Here is a 21,916-nt window from a genome sequence, read left to right as displayed (position 1 = left end):
GGGCAACGGACAAAGCACCTCCGCTCGCCCGGGTTCATTATTAGTTTCCCCGTTGTGGCGTCGCGTAGGAGAGCATTTTTCTCGGGAGAAGAAGGATCAGGGGGGCTTCGGTGAGCCATACATTTTTCTCCCCTCCCCCCCGCCCCCCGCCTTTCCTGGAGAGGATGAAACGAGTTGAGCTCGCGTGATCAAATAATTCTCGCTTTCTCAAAGCAATTCGGGAGCCGATCGCCTGGTTATGTGGCATTTTCTTTTTGGGTCAAGGCCAACAGCAATCACACTTTTCGTAACAACGTAATTTTAACAAATCTATCGCGGATTTTCTCTCTCTCTCTCTTTTCTGATTTCTCATTTGAATTGTACTCTAAGGGGAGATACATACACTTGTTTCGCATTCCAAATATGGTTTAACTAAAGCGAACAAACAAATACATCCCTTTTATCTTTTCATTTCATTTTCCTACGAGCACCAGTCTAATAAAGCCTAGTTTCTCCAAGGCTGACCCGTATATTTTTTCTGATATGTGTATTCCACGAAAATTTTGATGTCAGTACATGTATAACACAGTAAAGTTTTCCAAGGGCTAAATGGACTATAATGCCTCGTCTAAGGTGAATCTTTCAGTTTTTTCCCATCCCTAATTTGGTACCACGAGGGTAGCATTTTATGAGTATTATGTCAATCGGGTGTGGGATTAAATCGTGGACCCCATTGGTGGCATCACATCTCATTAAGCAAAATTCTGTTCTTTCCACCCTTCCTCAGATCATTTAAATCCGTCCTGTCTTCCATGTAGACATCTCTAACGACGAAAATACCTGACCTCACATGTCGGCCGACAGCCCTACGAGGCATGCCCAAGATCAAGGTTTTCATTACGTAATCTCAAGGACGCACGTAACTTTGAAGAGAATTTTTTGTCATATAACAATGATGCCAGAGCGATGAAAAGCAAAGTGGCAGAAATGACGTCACATCATTATTACGAAAGAATTGTCTATTTTTCTGTCTACATAGTGCACTGCGAGTAACTTCTAAGGTGTGTGGTAGGGGGTGATTCAACAGCAGGCATGCAACATCAAAAATTATGTTTGTATTAATTTTAAGAAATAGATAATGTGTGTAGAATAATTTAAATTTTGAAGATTATGGTCACCATATTTACATGCACTACGGTATCTCATAGAAATATACTTTCTTGTGGATATGAAAGGAGCTGTTAGTTACAAGAACAATGACTAAGGTTAGATTATACAGAAATATAATGGAAACAAAATTTAAAAAGATAATACTAGCCCTCTGAAATTTTCCCAATTGTCAATACTAATTCATAATTAATCCCGATAAGTTTCGCATACGCTGCAATTTGGCAATGAATACAACCGAATGATTTTTTGTATTCAAGTTTATTTTCATTTTGACTCATCTTACGAGTCACGTGATTTCCAATGGATCCAAGGTGCAAACCCACAGAATAACAGCCCTTCTCCTTAGAAAATATTTATGCAATAACCTAATTATCCTCCTAAATCTGATAGTACGAAATACCCGAGTCATCGATTTCCAAAGACGATAACCTCCATATGCTATTGCCGGAAATGCCACCGCAATAGTGAATAGTGGTGAAAAGATATATGAGATATGGATATGCATTTGGGTGATTCCTACAAAAAAGTTTCGAAATTCCAACGCCCACTGAGGGAAACCGAGCCGGGATAGATCGAAGGATGGGGCGGTAGTTTCTCATGGCTTGCACCCCTCCGAATTCTATAGAGAATAGACGGAGAAAGGGCGACTAGACTGGAATGAGGGTATGGGTCATCAGTGCGAGTCCCGACTGGTTTATCTCGTCCCCCATCCAGCTCCCTACGCAATCGTTCCATTCTTACCAACCACTCGAACAAAAATGAGGCACCCATTTTTGCACGGAGTAACGGGGCAGCAGACAGAACAAGCGGCTGGTGACGAAGCGCTGGAGGAGGAAAAGCGTTGCCAGTCGGTGACGCAACTGTTCCGAGAAGGTCGTGTCACGCACCGTCTTTCGCGCGCTGACACGAAGAGAGTGTTCTCGTGGACTACGAACCGGCTGACGCGACGGGACTGCGGGAAGCGAGGTGTCCTCCCTCCGCGCCGCGCGATGTGCTTCTCCCCGAACGGAAGGTGTGTTTGTGCAGTTCAACCAGAGTGGTCCATACGGGAAGAATGAAGAGCACGACGTCAAGTTGAATTTATTGCGTGCTTGGATCGTGACGTTGAGAACGAGAACCTGATAAACGAGCAGCTACGTCGCAATTGCCTAGTCGTTGGCGTACGATTCCGTGAAGGTACGTAATAATAATAATGATTTAATTAGGGCGAGCCTTTTTATGCATGCGAACGATTAAATGTGTGCAAAAGTTGTGTTCAAATCACAACAATTTGGGTTCAATTTGATTAAGTCTAAGTGTACTGCAGGGAAAGAAATATCACCTATCCGAGTTAATGTCGTGGCAATGTTTTCATCGCTACATGGTTTACCGAAGACTATATCGTATGAATGTTCTACCACTCCTGGAAGCCGTATCTCCTGAACATTTTTCCAACGGCTATTAGCGTGAGCGGAAGTATTCAGGAATAACAGAGAAATCAGTGACCATATCAGCTTGGTAATTATCTGTGAAACGACGTGTTTAAAGATTCCATCATTGAAACGATTTATCAAGATAATATACGCGCTGTGTTTTTTTGCATACATTTTGGATACAACACTGGATTTATGTGATTACGTGTTATTGTGTTTTACGTGACTTCAGGTCCTTGAACTAAATTTGGATATTTCGTTTCTATATGCTTCGAACAAGACACTCCAGTTAAGTTTTTGATTTAAGATTGGCTAGTTTACCACAACATTTACCTTTCCTTGCATGCTTCTCTCTCTCTCTGTGAAACTGTCCGTGCAATCATCATGAGCAACAATTGTACAGACATTTCGAGCTGCTGTGATGATGAAGACAGCGAAACAGGATTCGGATTTGGGAAAAGCGTGGACGTGAAAAGAGAGAAAGAAGAGAATGTGACGGAAACTTGGTGTTATCTGGATTTACCTCCTGGGGATTGTGACCACTCTCATCCGTTCCTCGGAGAACATCGCAGTCTGTCTCCGAAGAGCGACGAGGTGAGTGAATTACTTAAATAAATCAATATAACTAGCGAGTATTGCTAAATTTATTCTGCGAAAACTAACCGTGATCTAGATCGTGAAAAGGTATCCAATCTGCCTAGTTATCTAAATGCAGTATCGCCGCCTTCTTAATTCATACCACTTTAAATCAACAATTATAAACTGAGCTATATGACACTTTAGGTTGTCCCTATTAAGGATGAAGAGTCAGCAGAAGTACCGTAGTCGTAGTGTTGCGACCTTTTTACTTTTCAGTCCTCCACAGGACTGCATAAAATTTTACTTCAGAGAGATCGACACGACATTGAAAAATACGCTACAAACTTGAATATATCTTGAACAATTACGCACTGCTTGCTTTATTTTTGCCATAAAGTATTTCCATTATTTCAATGCAAAAATTTCAGAGTGTAAAAATTATTTGCCTTGACCGGGATTTGAACCCGAATCCCTCGATGTCCGGCCGAGTGCTTTTCCTCCCAAAATTTCGGAGTTTGAGTGGACGCCTCGAAGATAGCTTAAATGGCTCTCTCACAGTTTCTTGGAATGTCCATTATTATCGAAAGTGACTAAATTATGCAAAGGAGAAAAGTTTTATTAAAATATGGAAATGAATACTTTAATCAACAACGAGAGAGAATCAATCACATCACGAATAGAATATATTATTATTAGTAATAGTATTCCACCGTAAAAGGACGTTTTTCAATGCATCCGGCCTATAAAACGGCAGGCATTTACATTTACTTGACTCACCTAAAAAAATATAATCTAACATCCCACACTACAGCAAGGCCATACATCCTTACACACTTCATCCCGTCCAGCATGCCCATCCTACCTCTACCATATTCTCTTTTGCCAGACGTCCCCTCTATCACAGTCTTCAAAATCCCATCGCCGATGAAAATGCTCTGCATTAATTTCTCCTGCCTTCTTGGGATTTCTTCCAACAATCCTCTCTCTTCCTCCAGCCGTGCCTAGGATTTCATCGTTTGTTTTCCTTTCAGTTCATTTCACCTTTTCCATACTTCTCCTCACCCACATTTCGAAAGCCTTCAAATCTACGCCTTTCATCTTGCTTCAATTACAATGTTTTCGGGCCGTACCAAACCACGCTCCATATCAAAGTTTTGACAATCCATATCTTAACGTCCTCACCCAATACTCAGTCATCAATCCTCACCTTTTTGTGAAACTGTTCCACCAGATGTCTACCTAATAACCACTGAGACGATGCCAATGAAAGAGTTAAGCGTTTGAAACGCCTGCTGAGGGAAATCGAGCCGGGATTGATCGAAGGATGGTCTGATGGTTTCTAATCCTTGTACCTCTCCAAATTCAATTAAAAATACGACGAATGGACTGGAGTTAGGTAGGAGGAACGCCAAAGCGTGTCCCGTCTCGTATGTGTATCTTACACATACGAGTCTCATTCTTACAGTCCGCCCGGCCAAATATGGCACCCATTCGCACTCCATCGATGGACAGCATAGCAAGTGGCTGATGACTAAACGTATCTAGCTGTGAGGACATGACATTTGCCAGTCATTGGAAAATGTCGTGTCCCGAGCCATCCATGTGCGCTGACGCACAGGGCTGAACGAGAGTTTCGTAAATTCAAGCGAACGTTTTATGGAAAGAACGAAGGAAGTGGTGGACGAATCTGAGATGGACACTCGGTACTGCCTGGATCCACCTCCATGGAACTGCAGCTAATCGTATCCACTCCACGCAGTAAATTTTGTTCTTTCTACGGGGATCGACAATATGAGAGCGTTACTACACATCTCATTTAAAAGTAACTAGGCTTTGGAATTATCTCACAACTGTTAACTGCCATTCAAGACAGCCGCGAGATGAACAGATGAATACACTGAAGTAGCCGTGGTAACACTGAAAAGTATTTGCATTTGCGTCAATACCTATGTTGTGCGGCCCATTAATCAATTCAATTCATAGTATCTACATGTGTGAAGGCGTGTAAGGGAATGACAGGAGTCCAATCACTCTTTCTTGAGTTACACTGGAATTTACTAGCCCGTTCCATGATTTTGGAGTGGTCAATTGAAACCATTTGTTTGCGTTTGGAAAGAAAGCCTTGAATGCATTCATCCATTTAGCTGACGGAGCAGTCATTCATGGCTAAATTCCTCGAAAGTTTTCATGGATTGTACATGCATACATTTCTATACACGAGTACGTAAAGGTTCACGGCTAAAATTATAATATGATGACTGTGACATAGATTATGTGAACGGATGTACTATATGTTTCTCGACGGAATCGTTAATCATTAACAATTGAAGTGCTCGCCTATAATTGACCAAGCGCCCATTTCCCCATATTTTTCGGGCCCTTTACAGTGTTTTCTCTTGTTAAAATCCATTACTATAAAATTTACTTTAATGAATTTTCTACCACGTATTAGCGTACTCATGAAACGTTCTATGTAATACTTCGTTCTACGGCAAAATATATCAAAGTAACTCACTTTCAAATTCACGGTCCAATCATTTTGAGTCCGACAATAGGTTTTAATGATAAATACCAAGTTACAATCACTTCTACGTGATACTAAAAACGAAGGGATAGGGCACAAGAGGTGAAAGTAAGCAGAGTGGAGTCAAAGTAATTCTAAATATTTTGACTCACGCAATTCTGGCGGCACCTCTGAAAATAGCTGTCGCGAATCTTTTACGTACATCAATTTTTAACTCGAAAAATGAGATATCAAGTCTCAAAGATCGAAATCCACGCATTTCGTGGTACGCGATACCAAAATGGGATTTAAAGAAATTGACTGTCGGACAAAAATATTGTGTACGTAGATGTAGATTTAAGGTGCATCCCCTTCTCCACACAATTCGTGACTTCAACTGTGGGAAAAAAATCACGAACTAGATTTCAAACTTCTCGAAAATGAAATTGATACTCAGTGCCAATAATCACCAGTTATCTTAATGGGGGGAAGGATTTAACCTTGTACACCCTCTCCTGATGGCTTGTGGATGTGGTATTACCGACACAAGGAGAGAAAATTAAACTAGCTGCCTTCTTCTCCGCCACGCTTTTCTCCTGGGGACCGGCAGAAACCTCACAAACACTCCACGACACGCTGGGGAAAAGAACAAACGACGAGATAGGTCGAAGACGCAGGTGTTCTCACTAAGCAGCGGCGCTTCCGCTTCCATTGGCTGTTTGTTGCCTAGGCATCATAGGCGTGGACGTAGGGAACACAAGGGGCGACAATAACGTCTTGGCGGCCCCCACGTGCCTCTCAAGGAGAGGAAGAAAAGGTTCCGACCTCCAAATGTAAACACGCGGCGATAAGTTGAGCTGACCTCCACTCGACTTTGGTCTACCGTGATGTTTTGTTTTGTGTGTATGTGGAGCAAATAGAGTCGGGGGTCGCAAGAAGGCGGAGGCGAACAAGCCAGAATGGAAACCGGACGAATCCTCAATGCAACTAAAAGTGACGTTGGGTGATTTGAGAAACGATTTCGAACCTGTCTTACGAGTACTGTCGTACAATGAGTACAATTTCCTGAGAATCACTCGAAATATTTTGTGTCATGTTAGTCAAGTCTACATATATGAGTACACGGTAGCAGTGTTAAGTTCCACGTTCATCGGAAGCCTACACTTATCCGAAAAACTACTGATAATGAGAATAATTATATCAAATAGCATTTATGATTAATATTAATGTTTCTCCACCGGATGAGGTAATGGATCCTTAAGTGACTCACCCCTCTCTGAAAGTTGTCTAGTATGCCTCCGTTTCCCATTGCATATTGGGCCCATTTCTCGAAGACATTAGTATATTTACGATTCTAATCCAATCTATTTTCTATTATTATATATAAATTCATGAAATTTTATTTATATATATGAATATAACTTTCAAATCTCACGCCGCTTAATGTAAAGAAACGATAAATACTGAAAAATAATTATTCATTTTAATTATATCCTAGTTAGAATATTGCGTGACTTTCAGAATTTAAAGAAAACTGTTCACTGATTTCCATAAAGCATTCATATCTCAGTTGCAAACTCACAAAAGCCATTTCGGGGAGGGTGCATGTTCATTTCTGACCAAAAATAATTTCACGAGCATTCTTTCCACATGAAAAATCGAGAGACATTTAATTTTAGTCTAATAGCACCAATTTAAACACCGCAACATACCCTAAAGAGAATTTTTAATGCTCGGGAATCAACAGATACTCCAAGGTATGTAGTGTCAGGCATATAAGTAATATTGATTTTGGGTTTCATTGCAACCAAAAATATTCCCCAAAGTGGGGGGGCTCCGATTGCTTGAGCTCCGATCGCAGTCCCCTTCGATCCGCTATCGACCAATCTTATTCGAAGATTCAAGGTGCTCGCGCTATTACGTAGTTATTACGTAGTATGAAAATTAAGGGCGCGACGACATTGCATTTTTTGCGTCTATTTAGGATGCGCAATGAGAGCATATTGATGCAGGGGGATAATGAAGCCAATCCTACGAAGGACGTAAGGTCTCGAGGATAGTGGGGACATCCGGCAAGGGGTTTTTACGTCCCGACTGATTTAAACGGAAGACGTTAAGGGACCCCCACGGCTCAGTTATGCCTGTGACGTCTGCCGCTCTAACTAGGGACCAAAGGCGGAATCCGCAGCGAGCTTCATCAAGCCCGCTTATGGGATTTTTGCACGAGTCGCGGGGGGAGGGAGGGGATCGATGTTCGTTAACCGAGATTTCCCTCAGATGCGAGCTGCCGTATCTCTAACCCCATCCCCCCTAATCCCACCCAAACACACACACACAGGACCATCCGGCCAATTCCAACCCTTCCAACATTCCCTTCCTTCTACAAAAAAAATCTTTTGAATCCGGGACCTTCCCATCCTCCATACGGATCCTTTCCGCAATCCGACAATCCTTTCAACTCTTCCCTCGCTATTTGTGTTTCAAACATTGTGCTAATCCTGTTCCGCCCTCCCAAACTGACCTAACCCCGCCCACCAAGCCCACGCCCCGCCACCTTTCCACCCTCCTCCTCTCCCCTTACCACATCTCTACCCCTCCTTAACCCCCTTTCCATCCACCTCCATTCTCTTTCGAATCCTCCCTCGAAAACCCTTTTTTCTTAAACCCTCACTCCCCCCCATCCTCTTCTCAACCCTGTTCCGCCCCTTATCTCCTCCCCATCTCTACCCGACTCCTATCTCTCTCTTTCCCTCTCTCGCTTCAACCCCTTCAAAAAGCCCCGACTCCGCATTCTTGCCTTTGTCTTGACCCACAACCGCCACCTTCCCCGAAATGCAAACCACCTTAAAACCCTCGGCATTCCACCTTTGCCCCTCACACCCCGCTCACACACCCCTCTCCCTCACTCTCACTCCCTCGCTCGCCCACCTCCCCCATCTCACCTACCCTTCGTCTTTCGCCGATACCTCCCTCTCTACGCTCCCTAAATTCCCACACCCCCACCCCGAAGAATCCTACCCACTGGTACCCTTTCCTTCCATTCCCTGTACCCTTCTCCCCCCACCCCCCACCTCGAAATCCTCGCCCCTCGTTTGTTTCCTTATCTCTTCATCATCGGAATCACTTTATACGCGCATCTCCCCGCCCACTACTCTCCCATCCGTCCCCTTTCCACCCCCACAATCCTCCGAAATCCCCTTCGGCGCCTTCCTTTGATGCCCCTCCTTGGCCCTCAAAAAGCTCCCACACCTCCCAACCCTTCTCTCTGTATGCTCAGCCCGCGTCACTAGGGAGGCAATGTAAGATTCTTGCCGAAAAGTTTCTGGTAGACTTCATGATGCAACGAAAGCCCATTTAGAAAAAATGAGAGGGTGAGTGTTGTGGGAAGGAATAGGGGTGTTGAATCTCTCTCATGATAGTTCTTCTCGATCCCCCTCTGATAGAGCTGTTTGACAATGCACATAGTTCAATTATTGTAATCAGTACTGATATGAGGATGCATTGATTGGGAAATGCGGGGATTGGGAGATACGAGCTGTGCCTAATTTACTGGCTTCCCATCCCCAAGGAGTCCAGTTCGAATCCCGGAGGTGAAAAGTTTTTCAGTGGTGTCCCGATCCTTAATTGGGTTGTGCTCTTAGAGGGAGCACTCAAATTGAATCTCGCCGTTCATCGGATGGGGCTTTTAACTATGGACCTCTCGCCTCATTTCGTAATTGGAGTAGACTAATGCCGGCGTCGTGTTTCTCTCCATTTTCTATGGATGCAACAAAATCCAAATTATCCACCTATGCCTATTGGTATTCAAAATGATCTTAGCTTTCGGTCGCTGCCTGTTATAAATACTACGACAATATTGGATGCGAGTTTCTTGCCAATTCGCGGATGAACCTCTTCACTAGATCAAACTCTCCTTTCAACTTTCTATTTTTACGCATGCGCAGATGTTTTTATTTTCTGTCTTCGTTGACGCCGCAAATGTTAATTGGAAAATAATGTTGATTCCGACGCAGCAATAATTTAATGCTCGGGGGACAAAAGTTGCCCAGACGTATTTTTAGGCACATATGTAATATTTTTACCAAAACACAGAATTGCTCTGCAGGGGGGAAGCTATGACCCCACTTTTGGATCCACCCTTGGTCATTACTTAATCATGAAGTTGTATTAATTTACAGATGACCCTAGGTTCACACACGTTACCATATTTATGAGTAATTTTATTAACCAGGACATAGGTGTCCTTTCTCCTGTTAATCCTGTCCTCTTCCCATCTCCTCATTCATCCGTCACCTTCCTCATTCTAATAATCCATCATTTTCCTCCTTTTTCTTCCTTTCTTTAGCTTTTCTTCAGTCATATCCTTCAGTAAACATTGCCTTCTTAGCGTTCGGCCTTTTTCCTTTCGTTAACTATGATCATCAGTGTAATTTTGATCCTCTCCAGTACATCCTCGTTATTAATCCATCCATTTTATGTTTGGAATCCTGCTTCAGGAGGAGAATCTCAAACATGATCAACGATATAGATAGTAATTTTTTTAATTCACAAAAAGTACAGAGTTCTCAAGCCATAGCACGTTTAAAGGTATTCGATAAAGCTTGGAAATAACGTTACGGTCGTATTGGTATTCTGTACCGGTTATTTGAGCGAAGATTACTATTATGTGCATTACGTTGGCTATCTAAATCAAATACATCTGTTTACACGAGACGTCACTCCCTTAATTAGACAGTTTCATCTGTGCGCAGCTCGTATTTCGGAAAAAAAAGTCTCGAATGAAATACAACGCTGTTATGTTACTCAGAAGCTGCAAGTTACCCTCGGGAGATGAAAGTGCACTAAATGTAAGAAAGATTGTGATTCAAACTACTTATACTTTATTTTCGATTGAACTAAACGTCAGCGTCGAGAGCATTGAAGTTTTTCTCCCTTGAAAGGAATTCGTTTGTCCTTTTGATCTGTAAGTAACCTTTGGAATTTCCCATCTTTTACGCTAAGAGTCAGATTACTCACTCTATATATATATATATATATATATATATATATATATATATATATATATATATATATATATATATATATATATATATATATAGGTAGTCCACGCAGCGTCTGTTCCTCAGTGAGGCGGCTGCAATGGCGTCTGACCCCAGTGGGGCGGCCAGTAAGTGATGGTGTCACGTTAAAAACACTATTGAGGAAGGCAACGGGAAACCACCTCAATTATCATTCCCTAGAAAAATATGATGGACAATAGAGATAATTTGAGTCCTGGCAACCACGGGGCTCGGCCCAATCGGCCGTGTGTCGTGCCCGGCAGCGGGGGAGGCAAGGCTTCCGCGGTCGTCATCCCACGAAACCCTTGCAAGGGAAAACCAGCAGCAGCAGGACAGAAGACGCAGGAGAAGAAGACAAAATTAGTTAGAATAGGAACGTGGAATGTTAGGAAAATGATGAGTACAGGGAAATTGGAGAATGTTAAGCGAGAGATGGAAAGGGGAAATATAGATATTTTAGGTCTATGCGAGGTGAGATGGAAAGATAGCGGGGATTACTGGAGTGATAAGTATAGAATAATATACAGCGGTGGGGACGAGAGCCAACGAGGGGTTGCCATAGTATTAAATGAAGAGGTAGGAAGAAGCGTAGTCAACATAGAGCAGGTAACGGATAGAATACTACTAGTGGAGATAAAAGCAGAACCGACGAACTTAGTTATTATTCAGGTATACATGCCACCGAGCAACCATAAGGAAGAAGAGGTCGATAGGATATACGATCAGTTAGAGGACATGATCGCGTGTGTTCCTGCAGGGAAACATTTGATAGTGATGGGGGATTGGAATGCGACGGTAGGCGAAGGAAGAGATGGTGATGAGGTGGGCGACTACGGTTTAGGCACGAGGAATGACCGCGGGGAGAAAGCAGTTGAGTTCTGCAGGAGACAGGGGTTAGTCATCACCAACACTTGGTTTAGACACCACAAAAGACGCAGGTATACATGGAAAATGCCAGGTGACTCAGGAAGATATCAGCTAGATTATATCCTGGTTAGACACAGGTTTAGGAATAGTGTGATAAATTCCCACAGCTTTCCGGGAGCGGATGCGGACTCAGACCACAATTTAGTTGTTATGAAATGTAGCGTACGTTTCAAAAAGATAAGGCAGGGGCGGCGAGTTAGAAAATGGAATGTAGAAGCATTAAATGGGTTGAAAAGGAAGGAATACAAACAGGCGGTAGAGAAAATCATGGAGGATGGTAAAGGGCTTATTACTATCGAAGAAAAATGGGAAATGATCAAAAAAGGGTTGTCTAAGGCCGCAAAAGACACTATTGGAACCGTTAACGCTAAAAGGACTAGGAAACCATGGATCACGGATGAGATGATTACAAAAATGGATGAGCGGCGAAAATGGAAGAATATAAATACAGAATTAGGCAAAATGAAGTACAAAGAATTGAACAATAAATTGAGGCGGGCAACAAATAAGGCAAAAGACGCATGGTGGAAGACGCAGTGCGAGGATATGGAAAGTCTCCAGAGGAAGGGTGAAATCGGTGCGCTGTACAGCAAAGTTAAATCGTTATCGGGAAGTAAGAAAGGAAGAGCTATGCTAATAGTTAGAGATAAGGCGGGTAAGGTAATAGTTGACGCAGGAAAGATCCAAGAGAGATGGAAGGAGTATATAGAAGAACTGTATAGTAAAGAACTCAGACCAACACAGTTAGACATTGAAAAAGAAAATGACGTAGAGGAAGACAGCTTAGGTCCAGGCATACTAGACAATGAGATAGAAAGGGCATTAAGGGAGATGAAACTAAATAAGGCCGTGGGGGTAGATAACATTTCCGTGGAACTTTTAAAATGCTTAGGAAAATGTGGGAGGAAGAGGCTATATGGGCTGATCCGTAGCATTTATGAGGAGGGAATCTGGCCGGAAGACTTTGTGAGAGCAGTTTTAGTTCCGATTCCGAAAAAGGTAAAGGCCACGTCATGTGAGGACTATAGGACAATTAGTTTGATATCCCACGCAGCTAAAGTTGTTCTCAGGATCATAAACAAGAGGATAGAGAGTAGGGCAAATGATTACTTAGGGGATGATCAGTTTGGGTTTAGGAAGGGGAGAGGTACGCGTGATGCCATTGCAGTAATGAGATTATTAATCGAGAGGAATATAGAACACAACCAGGAGGTATTTGCCTGTTTCGTAGATTTCGAAAAAGCGTTTGATAGAGTGAATTGGGAAAAACTAATGAGTATATTGCAGAAAATAGGAATAGATTGGAGGGAAAGGAGGCTAATCCGCAACCTGTACATGTCTCAGACTGCTCAGGTGCGGGTGGGAAACAGGGAGTCAGGATGGGCAGTGTTAGGAAGGGGTGTAAGGCAGGGTTGCCCATTATCACCGTTGCTGTTCAACCTGTATGCAGAGGAAATGATCAAAGAGGCATGGGAAGAACTGGAGGTAGGAATGAAAGTGGGCGGGGAATTCGTAAAATCAGTTAGGTTTGCTGATGACCAAGCTTTAGTTTGTCAGTCAGCCAAGGGGCTGCAAGCATTGCTGAGTGAATTGGAAATTCAGTGCGACAGGTATGGGATGAGAATCAACATTAATAAAACAAAGGTTATGCGATTTTCTAGAAAGAAAAAGGGCAAGTTTAACATTAAAATAGGAGGGCAAAAACTAGAGCAGGTAGAACAGTTTACGTATCTCGGTAGTGTTTTGGACCAACACGGTCAAAGTAGTAGGGACGTAAGGAGAAGAATTGCGCTAGGCAAAGAGGCTTTCACGAGGAGGAGGGAGTTGATGACGGGGACTTTGAGTAAGGATGTTAAGAAAAGACTCGTAAAAACTTTGATATGGAGCGTAGCTATGTACGGCGCGGAAACGTGGTCATTGAAGCAGGAGGATAGACGTAGACTGGAGGCTTTTGAAATGTGGGTGTGGAGAAGAATGGAGAAGGTGAAATGGACAGAGAAGAAAACAAATGAGGAAGTACTTGGTATGGTGGGCGAAGAGAGGGGTTTGTTGGGAGCAATCCTATGGAGGCAGGAAAAGTGGATGAAGGGGGTGTTGACCGGCAGTGGGGTGTTGAAGACTGTGATAGAGGGTAGAATGTTGGGCAAAAGAGGAAAGGGAAGGAACAGGATAGGGATGTTGGACGGGATGAAGAGCGGAAGAAAGTACTCAGAGATGAAGAGGGACCTGGTGTAGAGTAGAATTTAGGGTTGTGTTTTGTTAGTAGTCACAAAATATTTGTTTGGTAGTTGTGTCCATCGAAAAACCTACCTTAACCGGTAGATTACCTTAAAAAAAAAAAAAAAATATATATATATATATATATATATATATATATATATATATATATATATATATATATATATATAAAATATCTTCGAAATGGAATGCTCATCGGCGACACACAAATATATAAAAACACAGATGTAGATTTTTAGAATATAGAGACACAAAGAAAGGACACTCACAATTTGTTATTTTACGTTTCGACAGCACGGCTGTCGTCTTCAGAATCTGATTCTGAATTCGATTCTGAAGACGACAGCCGTGCTGTCGAAACGTAAAATAACAAATTGTGAGTGTCCTTTCTTTGTGTCTCTATATTCTAAAAATCTACATCTGTGTTTATATATATATATATATATATATATATATATATATATATATATATATATGTGTATATATAATTACAAGAACTGAAATAAAGCAATGGCATAACCTCTCCACCCATCAGGGTCATATTCACGCCGTGTTCAAGTCGACAACGAATATAACCCAATTTTTTATCAATTACATAAATAGTTTCATTCGTCGTAGTGATAAATGATATCATTCACTGATCCGCCTTGAACTTGTCTAGGCATAACTTTAATAATCATATGATTATTCCCTCGTAACATTCTGCCCCGGTGCTTTATCCAAACTTAAAATTATGGGTGTTAAACTGTGGAAAAGGTGTGCGTACTCCATTCCTTATTACCTCGCGGAAGGATAGAACTCATTGTATTAGAGAAAATATGGTGGCCAAATTGATCGAAAACGTACTATATTAAAGTCGGCTGGTCCTCCGGCACAGATTATTTGTGATACGGAATTTCCTAATGATGAATGAGTTAATTGGAGCGATAATATTACCTCTGCAGTTGAGGAATCTCATCTATTTTTCTGTTACCAGCTAATTTCGTCTCAAAAACACGTACTTTAATATGCATCTTAATAATATTTATATCTGAAAATTACTTTGTTTCTTTGTAAACATCGCACCAAGACGGTGCGAAGTAAGGGCTTCTTATTCTATGCATGCATAGGGTTTAAATATACCAATTAACACAGACCAAGTCCGATTTGGATTTACTTAACAGGAAATATAATTGATGGTTTCTGGCGTAACTTTATGGAACCGATTCATTATCAATAAATGAAAGGACTAACTTTGTAGTTCCACACGAACAATTTATTCACACGACCCGGGTTTCGAAGTGAAACTTCCTGATGATGATGATTAAGTTTACCTGATGATGAAGTTTTACTTCGGAACCCGGGTCGTGTGAATAAATTGTTCGTGTGGAACTACCAAGTTAGTCCTTTCATTTATTTATAATTAACAGGAAATATTTGAAATGGAAAAAATCGACTTTTTGAAAAACGTTTTTCACACACGGATGGCAGCACGTTTCATCATTAAGATTTCAATTAATTCACTTCAATGAGTTCAACTGTTGCCTCATTTCTCTCGCTATTATATTATCTACAAACCTATATTTTGATTGATGCCGGCAACTGAGCAGACGCTTCGTACACTGTGAACAGCTGCTGAAAGATGCCCGCTGGCTCTCGGAGCAACAACTCACCAAATTGTCCTCCTCAATATTTCCTCACTCAAATTACAGACAAATAAATAGACAGCGTAACGAAATAATATATATTTTAAAGGGTGGACGAAGGGAGAATATTTTGGAGGACACTCCAAAGAAGGACAGGAAAGCGAATTGAATACACCCAAGTCACGAGAGCAAGTTTAAGATCATCGTCGAAGGAAAAACATAGTGGAAGAAATACGTGTTTAAAGTAAAACCAAGTATGAAAAGCAGGTAATGGGGGATGTCCTCGCAAAGAATAATTGGTATAATTAAGGGATTATCAGTGAAAAGGATACCTTGTAGGTATGCTAGTAACCAATCACCCTTGATGATGTGGGTTTCCCCATCATCGAAATAATTTTCATACCTTTTTATTATTTTATCATTACATAGTAACCTGCAAGCCACCGCTAGAGTCTAAGGTAGTGGTGATTACACACCAGTGTCCTTTTGACACTGAATACTTTTCTAGCCTTTTCTAGAATAACATCGTCCGACCTAGCGCGGTCGGACCACGTTATTCTGATCCCTTACCGTTCGTGTGGGAAACATGACATCTTAAACTTATCTGTTCTACACTAAATCTCTTTAATTTTATTTACATAATCTCTCCGAACCGTAGTACGCATTTTCAACATCATCGCTAAAGAGACACCCTTCCAATTAATGCAAGAGATTTAATCTGTAATTTAACCTTCGCTCCGTGAGTGAATCCCAGCCTAGCTCCTCTAATATTTTTTATAGGTTGCTCAGTTTATCATAGCAACGTTGTACGAATCTCGCTCCTATACGCTGCGCGCGATGTGATTTGGTAATCATTTCAACTTCATGAGGATCACATATGCTAGCAGCATATTCTAAATAAAGTATTACTAGCAAAAGATAACATTTCTCATTACATTTCTTTATATTTCCCCAATACCCTTCTAATAAACCCTAATGTTTTCGTAGCATAGCAACGATTTATTGGAATTTCTTAATCTAGATTCTATTGCATCGATCCCCGTCGATGTCCCATAATTAAGCTCCTATCCCGTAAAGATTTCCGTTAAACTTGACCCTTTTGTCTAAATTCCATGATTAAGTCCATCCTGATCAACCTAACGGACGTACTTCGACCGAAAATGAATTTTCACGAATGTTTCCGCTCCCTCTTTAACCCCCTTCGTTATTTGTCGCCAGCCTCTCGAGTCCACCCCATTGTTAATGCCCTCGGAGAATCGCATCCCTGAAAGGGGGTCGTTTACCTCACCTTCCTCCCCCTCATCGGGTTCCTCCACACCCACCTCGGCACCCGACCCCCTCTCAGAGCAAACTCCCCAATTGACTCCAAGGGAAGCTGAATAAGTCTCCGCCCCCCCACCATGGCTTGTGCTCCACAGCACGAGGAGGAGGCTGAGGAGGTGGTGGAGAGAGGAGTGAGGGGGTGGGGGTCGTGGCGGTGGGTGGAATGTGTCCCGCGAAAGGGGGAAGGAATGCACGGCCATCCGCCGAAACCGCGTGCCAGTATACACAATCACTCGCCGTCACACACATACCGAAGTACGCAAACACACACTGCACAAACATCGCCCACACGCGCACACACACTCGCGCATATGACGTCGCTCGAGTCTCCCAGTACTAAAGCCCACCGCACTTCGTTAAGCTTCTCTTCTCTCATTTCCTCCCATCCACACCCACCCTCCCTGCCTTCACCCCGCCTAATGCTCCCCTCCTCCTCCGCCCTCTCCCTCTCCGGCGAATTGCCCTCCGTGCCGATGGTAGTCGGGGCCACGCCGAAGGCAGGAAAGCAAACAATCAGTCTGATCGGAAAGAGAATTTCCATCACGATCGCCGAAGACGCATGTGACAATCCGGTCTTCCGTCAAGTGTGCAAATTATTATCAGCAGTGCCGGTCAAGGTAGATTTCGTGGTATTGAGCGCCACGGTGCTTCTCAGCCCGACTTAGCGGGCACGTTAAACCCAGTGAAGTGCTCAACATTTTTCAGCTTCTTATGATTTCTACTGACTCCCTCCATGTTGCCCAAAAATCGATTTCTATTAATTATTTTCTTTCAGTTTAATTTATTCATCCCTAAATCCATGTCTATTCAACCCCGTTCTGATTTTTTAACTCCAATCGAAAATCTCGTAAACGAAATTATCAATTATTAAGGGTAAACAAAATAAAATACCCGTTTACCGCTAAGGACTACATAATCCTGTTCATCATGGAAGGAAGCAGTAACTGAAGAATCCAAACAATTTAATTTACTCACCTAAGAAAACTGAGGTGCACTATACCATTCTAATAGTTAGTCCTGCCTACTCTCTTCATGAATCCTTGTGCACGCCATTTTCTGTTTATTTTAATAGATTGTCGTATGTGAATCTCTACATTTTATCTTAAATCCAGTCTTATTTTATCCTGGCGATGCAAGGGTAATGAGATGCCGTTTGTCACCTAATAAAATTAGCTAATGTATAGTGGCTACGGCTCGAAGGCAGCGGTAATAGCTATGTGGGAATACGGGAAGAGCTGGGGAGATGAGCCGCGGAAGGACTATTTACCAAAGAGTGCGATATAACAGAATCGCAAAATATCAACATTCTATCAGAAGTACGTCGTCGAAGTTGTTCGGGTTTAACATCTAAAACATGTATATCTTGTCAGGGAATAAGAATTTACATAATTTAAATCCAGTGGTAGGTCTAAAATTCTGAAAGAATTGGAAAATGTATGTGGAAATTGAGAACAATGTTGGCATTGAAAAAATGAATGAGTTTTGTTGATGAACGTCTGAAATTTATCCACTCCTTTTTGTGACCTGATCATTTTTTTACTCCTTAACACAACATTTGGTCTGACGAGAGATTGGCAACTAATCCTTACGGCCATTGGAGTTTTCTTCCCATTTCTTGCTAAATGATACTTTATAACTTTACCTATGGTTATCACACGAGGTAAGGTCGATAAACGAAACAAACCGCATAAAAATTGGTGAAGCCATTCTCGAGATTTGAGAAAACAAACTAATGAACGCAACCTTCTATTCGTAGAAATATAATTTATATATACTCGTATCTGGTGTATAAATGTATGCCCGAAAAGTAATTTCTACGTTTCGAAACCCAATGAAAGCATTATCAGAAAGAGAAACTGAGTTCTAGAGAGTTTTTGGAGATCAAATTAGTAGTGGGTACAAGAAAACCTAGCAATGGTAGTTAAACAAACAGCCGACCGTGTTTATTGCCAATTTAGCAAGGCTCCTCCTTAGCAACCAAAAGTTGGCTCAGTTGAATCATACCTTGGGCACGAATCTCATGGTTAGTCTAGTGGCATATGGTGAGGAGATGAAAACTAAAATCTGAGTATGAAATTACTGGAACTAAATATATTCACTGTTCACAAATGGGAGAAGTACTGCTACACGGAGAAAAAAAGATTATCCGTCGCTTCACCAAAATAATTGAACCTCGTCGCTAATATTTTAAAATTTAAATATTAAAATCTTATCAGAATTGGAATGAGAAATTAATTCGAAACAAATTCACGGACTTTTCGCCGTATTTTTTGTTACCAGTCAATTAAAATAATTTCAACTCGTTTCGCTTCCATGGAAACTCTTTTCGCCCGGTATTCCTCCCCAACTCTCATTACCATTGTTCTTTCTTAGGTCAAATAGAACTTTATCATAACTTAAGAGTTGTTTATTTGTTCGTTAAAAATTGTTCTAGCAAGAGCACAAGTATGACAGGTTTCTTATGGGATTTAGGCTGGGAGCCACTTGAAATACGAAGACAACTAGCGAGACTTAAACTTTTTGAAAGGTTCAGAACAAACGAGTTTAACTATGACACAGAAGGAATTACAATGGCCCCGCACTACTTTGGTAGATCAGACCACAAAGATAAAATAAGGGAGATGGATTCCAGTACAGATAGATATAAATACTTATTCTTTCCCCGAACAATCAGAAATCATAATAGTAAGAAACCGAAGTCACTTTAGAAATATTAAAAACATTGAATTTACGAATCGGAACAAAATTAAACATTGCAAAGATGTTGGGTATACTTTCAGATGCATGTGTATATTAGTTGGTAATTTGAGTGTTTGCATGTGTGTGGGGTGTAAGGGTTCTTGCATGAATGTATGCCATGTTTTTTTGTGAATGTATGATTTTGTGGTTATTGCATGCGGTTTTTTTTTCTTTTCTAAATTACGGGTGGTTTCCTAACACCCCCCGTCACACGCCCTTGCGACGGCTTGCGAGGTATTAAGTAGATGTTGAAGAAAAGATTCTTCCACTGCGCGGGGCCGGACCGTTAGAATACCACCATGTTTATAAAAAAAACGATAATCACCTGGCACGCGTGAAGTATTTCTGCATGTGTTTATGACAATAGGACTCGATTTGTTCGATGGTACGTGAATACGCTCGAGCAGCCATGCTTGCTTTCTGGTAGGTATATAGCGGATGATATCCGCACTTTACATTCCACGCGCGGTTAGAACTGGGGACATCTTCGGAGGCCAGAGCCTTTTAAGCGGACGGAAGAAACACATTTACGAGGAACGTCCATTAAAAGAGGGGCATTGTGTCACGAGTCTTCATGAGCGCTCGACCAGGTGGGAAATGTTGGGAGGCATGAACAGACGGAGAGGGAGAGAGTTGGAATGTGCAGAGTATAATAAAATGACCATTATTGCACTCGCTCCACCCTCCAACGAACACCGGCGAGGTAGATTAGTATTGATGGCCTCTCGGTGGGCGGGAGTCTATGGCATCACATAACGGCCAAGTCGAGGTCGTGACAAGGAGGCTCCAGCCGATTAGGTACGCGTGCGAAATGCCCGTGCCATATGAACAGAAATATAAGTGCAGAGAATGGACGAGGGGATCGTAAATTTCATTAAATAAACATGTTCCGGCCGTGTGCTATCGAGGACAGTGCGGATGAAATTGAGGAGTAGGATGTAGGAGTCGGAAATGATGATTCGTAGAATAGCGAAACAAGATATTGCGTGAGGCAACGATGTTTATTCGCACGATGGAAAACACTAAAAACAAAAACGCTCAGCTCGGAATATCGGTTTGTCAACTAAGGAATTTAAGACGCATTCCAGACTGCCATCTTTCTGAACTTGAATTATTTACCAAGTTAAAAATGCCAAGGCTGCTAAGCGTAGAAATTTTCTGTCTAGACAACATTCGCATAAAACCAGCATAATGTTTAAAATTCAGCAAAATTGCAAAAGCTATGAAGTTTCAATCAAAATCAAACTTGCTCAGTCATATTTCTTATGTTCAGCAAGTTCGCAAGACTGAAATACCCAGACTCTTTCCGCCCCTTAAGAATATTTTCTGAAAATCAACCCAAATGTTTTAAATTCATCGAGTTTTACGCGGTTCTTCGATCGCTAGCGTTGCTATGTAAATAGTTTGAAACCAAACATATCATTGCTTGCTTAATTCATAGCGACTGTTGCCGCTATTCATTAATTATAGTAGCAATCGGAAGTAGTTTATCTCAACGTTCTGGTTTGAAAAAGCTTAAAAATTCATAAACAAGCCCTTGTACATGACATGATTTTAAAAACATGAAGAATATATTAAATTATGTAAATCACATCGATTCACAAGGTTGGATTCTAATTCCTAGCTTTAAGAGCTGTACTGCGAGCGTAACCCCTAACGAAGCGACAAGTTTTTCTGCTTGTGTAATAGGTGCCAGCAGAAGTCACCACCCGACCAAACTTTACACGATTTCCTACAATAAAATAAGTATCTAGACTTTTTCAAGTTTCGTTAAATATACTTAAACACCGAAATGGATGCAAAATGAAATGTCCGTCTTCCACCAAACTCAATAGTGAAGGTTGAAATAAATAGCGGAAGAAAATTATTGGTAGTGTTGCGTAATCTATGCTTGAAGCGCAATAAAAAATGCACTCGACACGTAAGAGTCAGATAAGCAATAATCGAGTTCCGGCAAATGCTCACATTACTGTTACCCTTTGATAAATAATTACAACTTTTGTCACAGAATTTGCGTTTTTCATTATTTAACTTATTTACATAAGAAATGTTACGCGTAACGTGTGTGCATATCACGTGGTGGCCGTTAAGAATCAACGAGAAAACGAGTGGGGACACAGGTCGGAGGAGAGACATGAGGGCGTCTTAATTCGTAGAATTTAAACGTATTAAAAATAAAGAAAACTATACTTTTCCACGGCAATTTCTGTTATTGCATGCAACCCATTTCAATACCATTACATCATCGTCATTATTGGGTATTTGTATTATTTTTGAAGAAGAACCAAACCCTTAGTGTTGAAGGCACGGTGATAAAAAATGCAGTGTTATTCTAAGGCAGGGATCGGTGACTAATTTTCC

At 41.5% G+C, this 21,916-nt stretch overlaps 1 protein-coding gene across 3 annotated transcripts in view; it reads left to right on the top strand.

Moving 5' to 3' along the window:
• Positions 1–2,112: 2,112 nt before the first annotated feature.
• Positions 2,113–21,916, top strand: part of p53 — a 95,264-nt gene continuing 75,460 nt past the window's right edge. The window contains exons 1-2 of one of the 3 annotated variants that reach the window (XM_071592643.1): positions 2,114–2,325; positions 2,456–3,155. In XM_071592643.1, the coding sequence (XP_071448744.1) occupies positions 2,946–3,155 (210 nt within the window). In that variant the 5' untranslated portion in view covers positions 2,114–2,325; positions 2,456–2,945. Of the gene's footprint in view, positions 3,156–21,916 lie in introns of all 3 variants that reach the window. The other 2 variants (XM_071592645.1, XM_071592642.1) reach the window with 2 other exon arrangements.

The sequence above is a fragment of the Hetaerina americana genome, unplaced genomic scaffold (genome assembly GCF_022747635.1).
Source record: "Hetaerina americana unplaced genomic scaffold, ioHetAmer1.1.p SCAF_5, whole genome shotgun sequence".
In the NCBI taxonomy this organism is placed as follows: Eukaryota; Metazoa; Arthropoda; class Insecta; order Odonata; family Calopterygidae; genus Hetaerina; species Hetaerina americana.
This window is presented reverse-complemented; position numbering and strand designations above follow the sequence as displayed.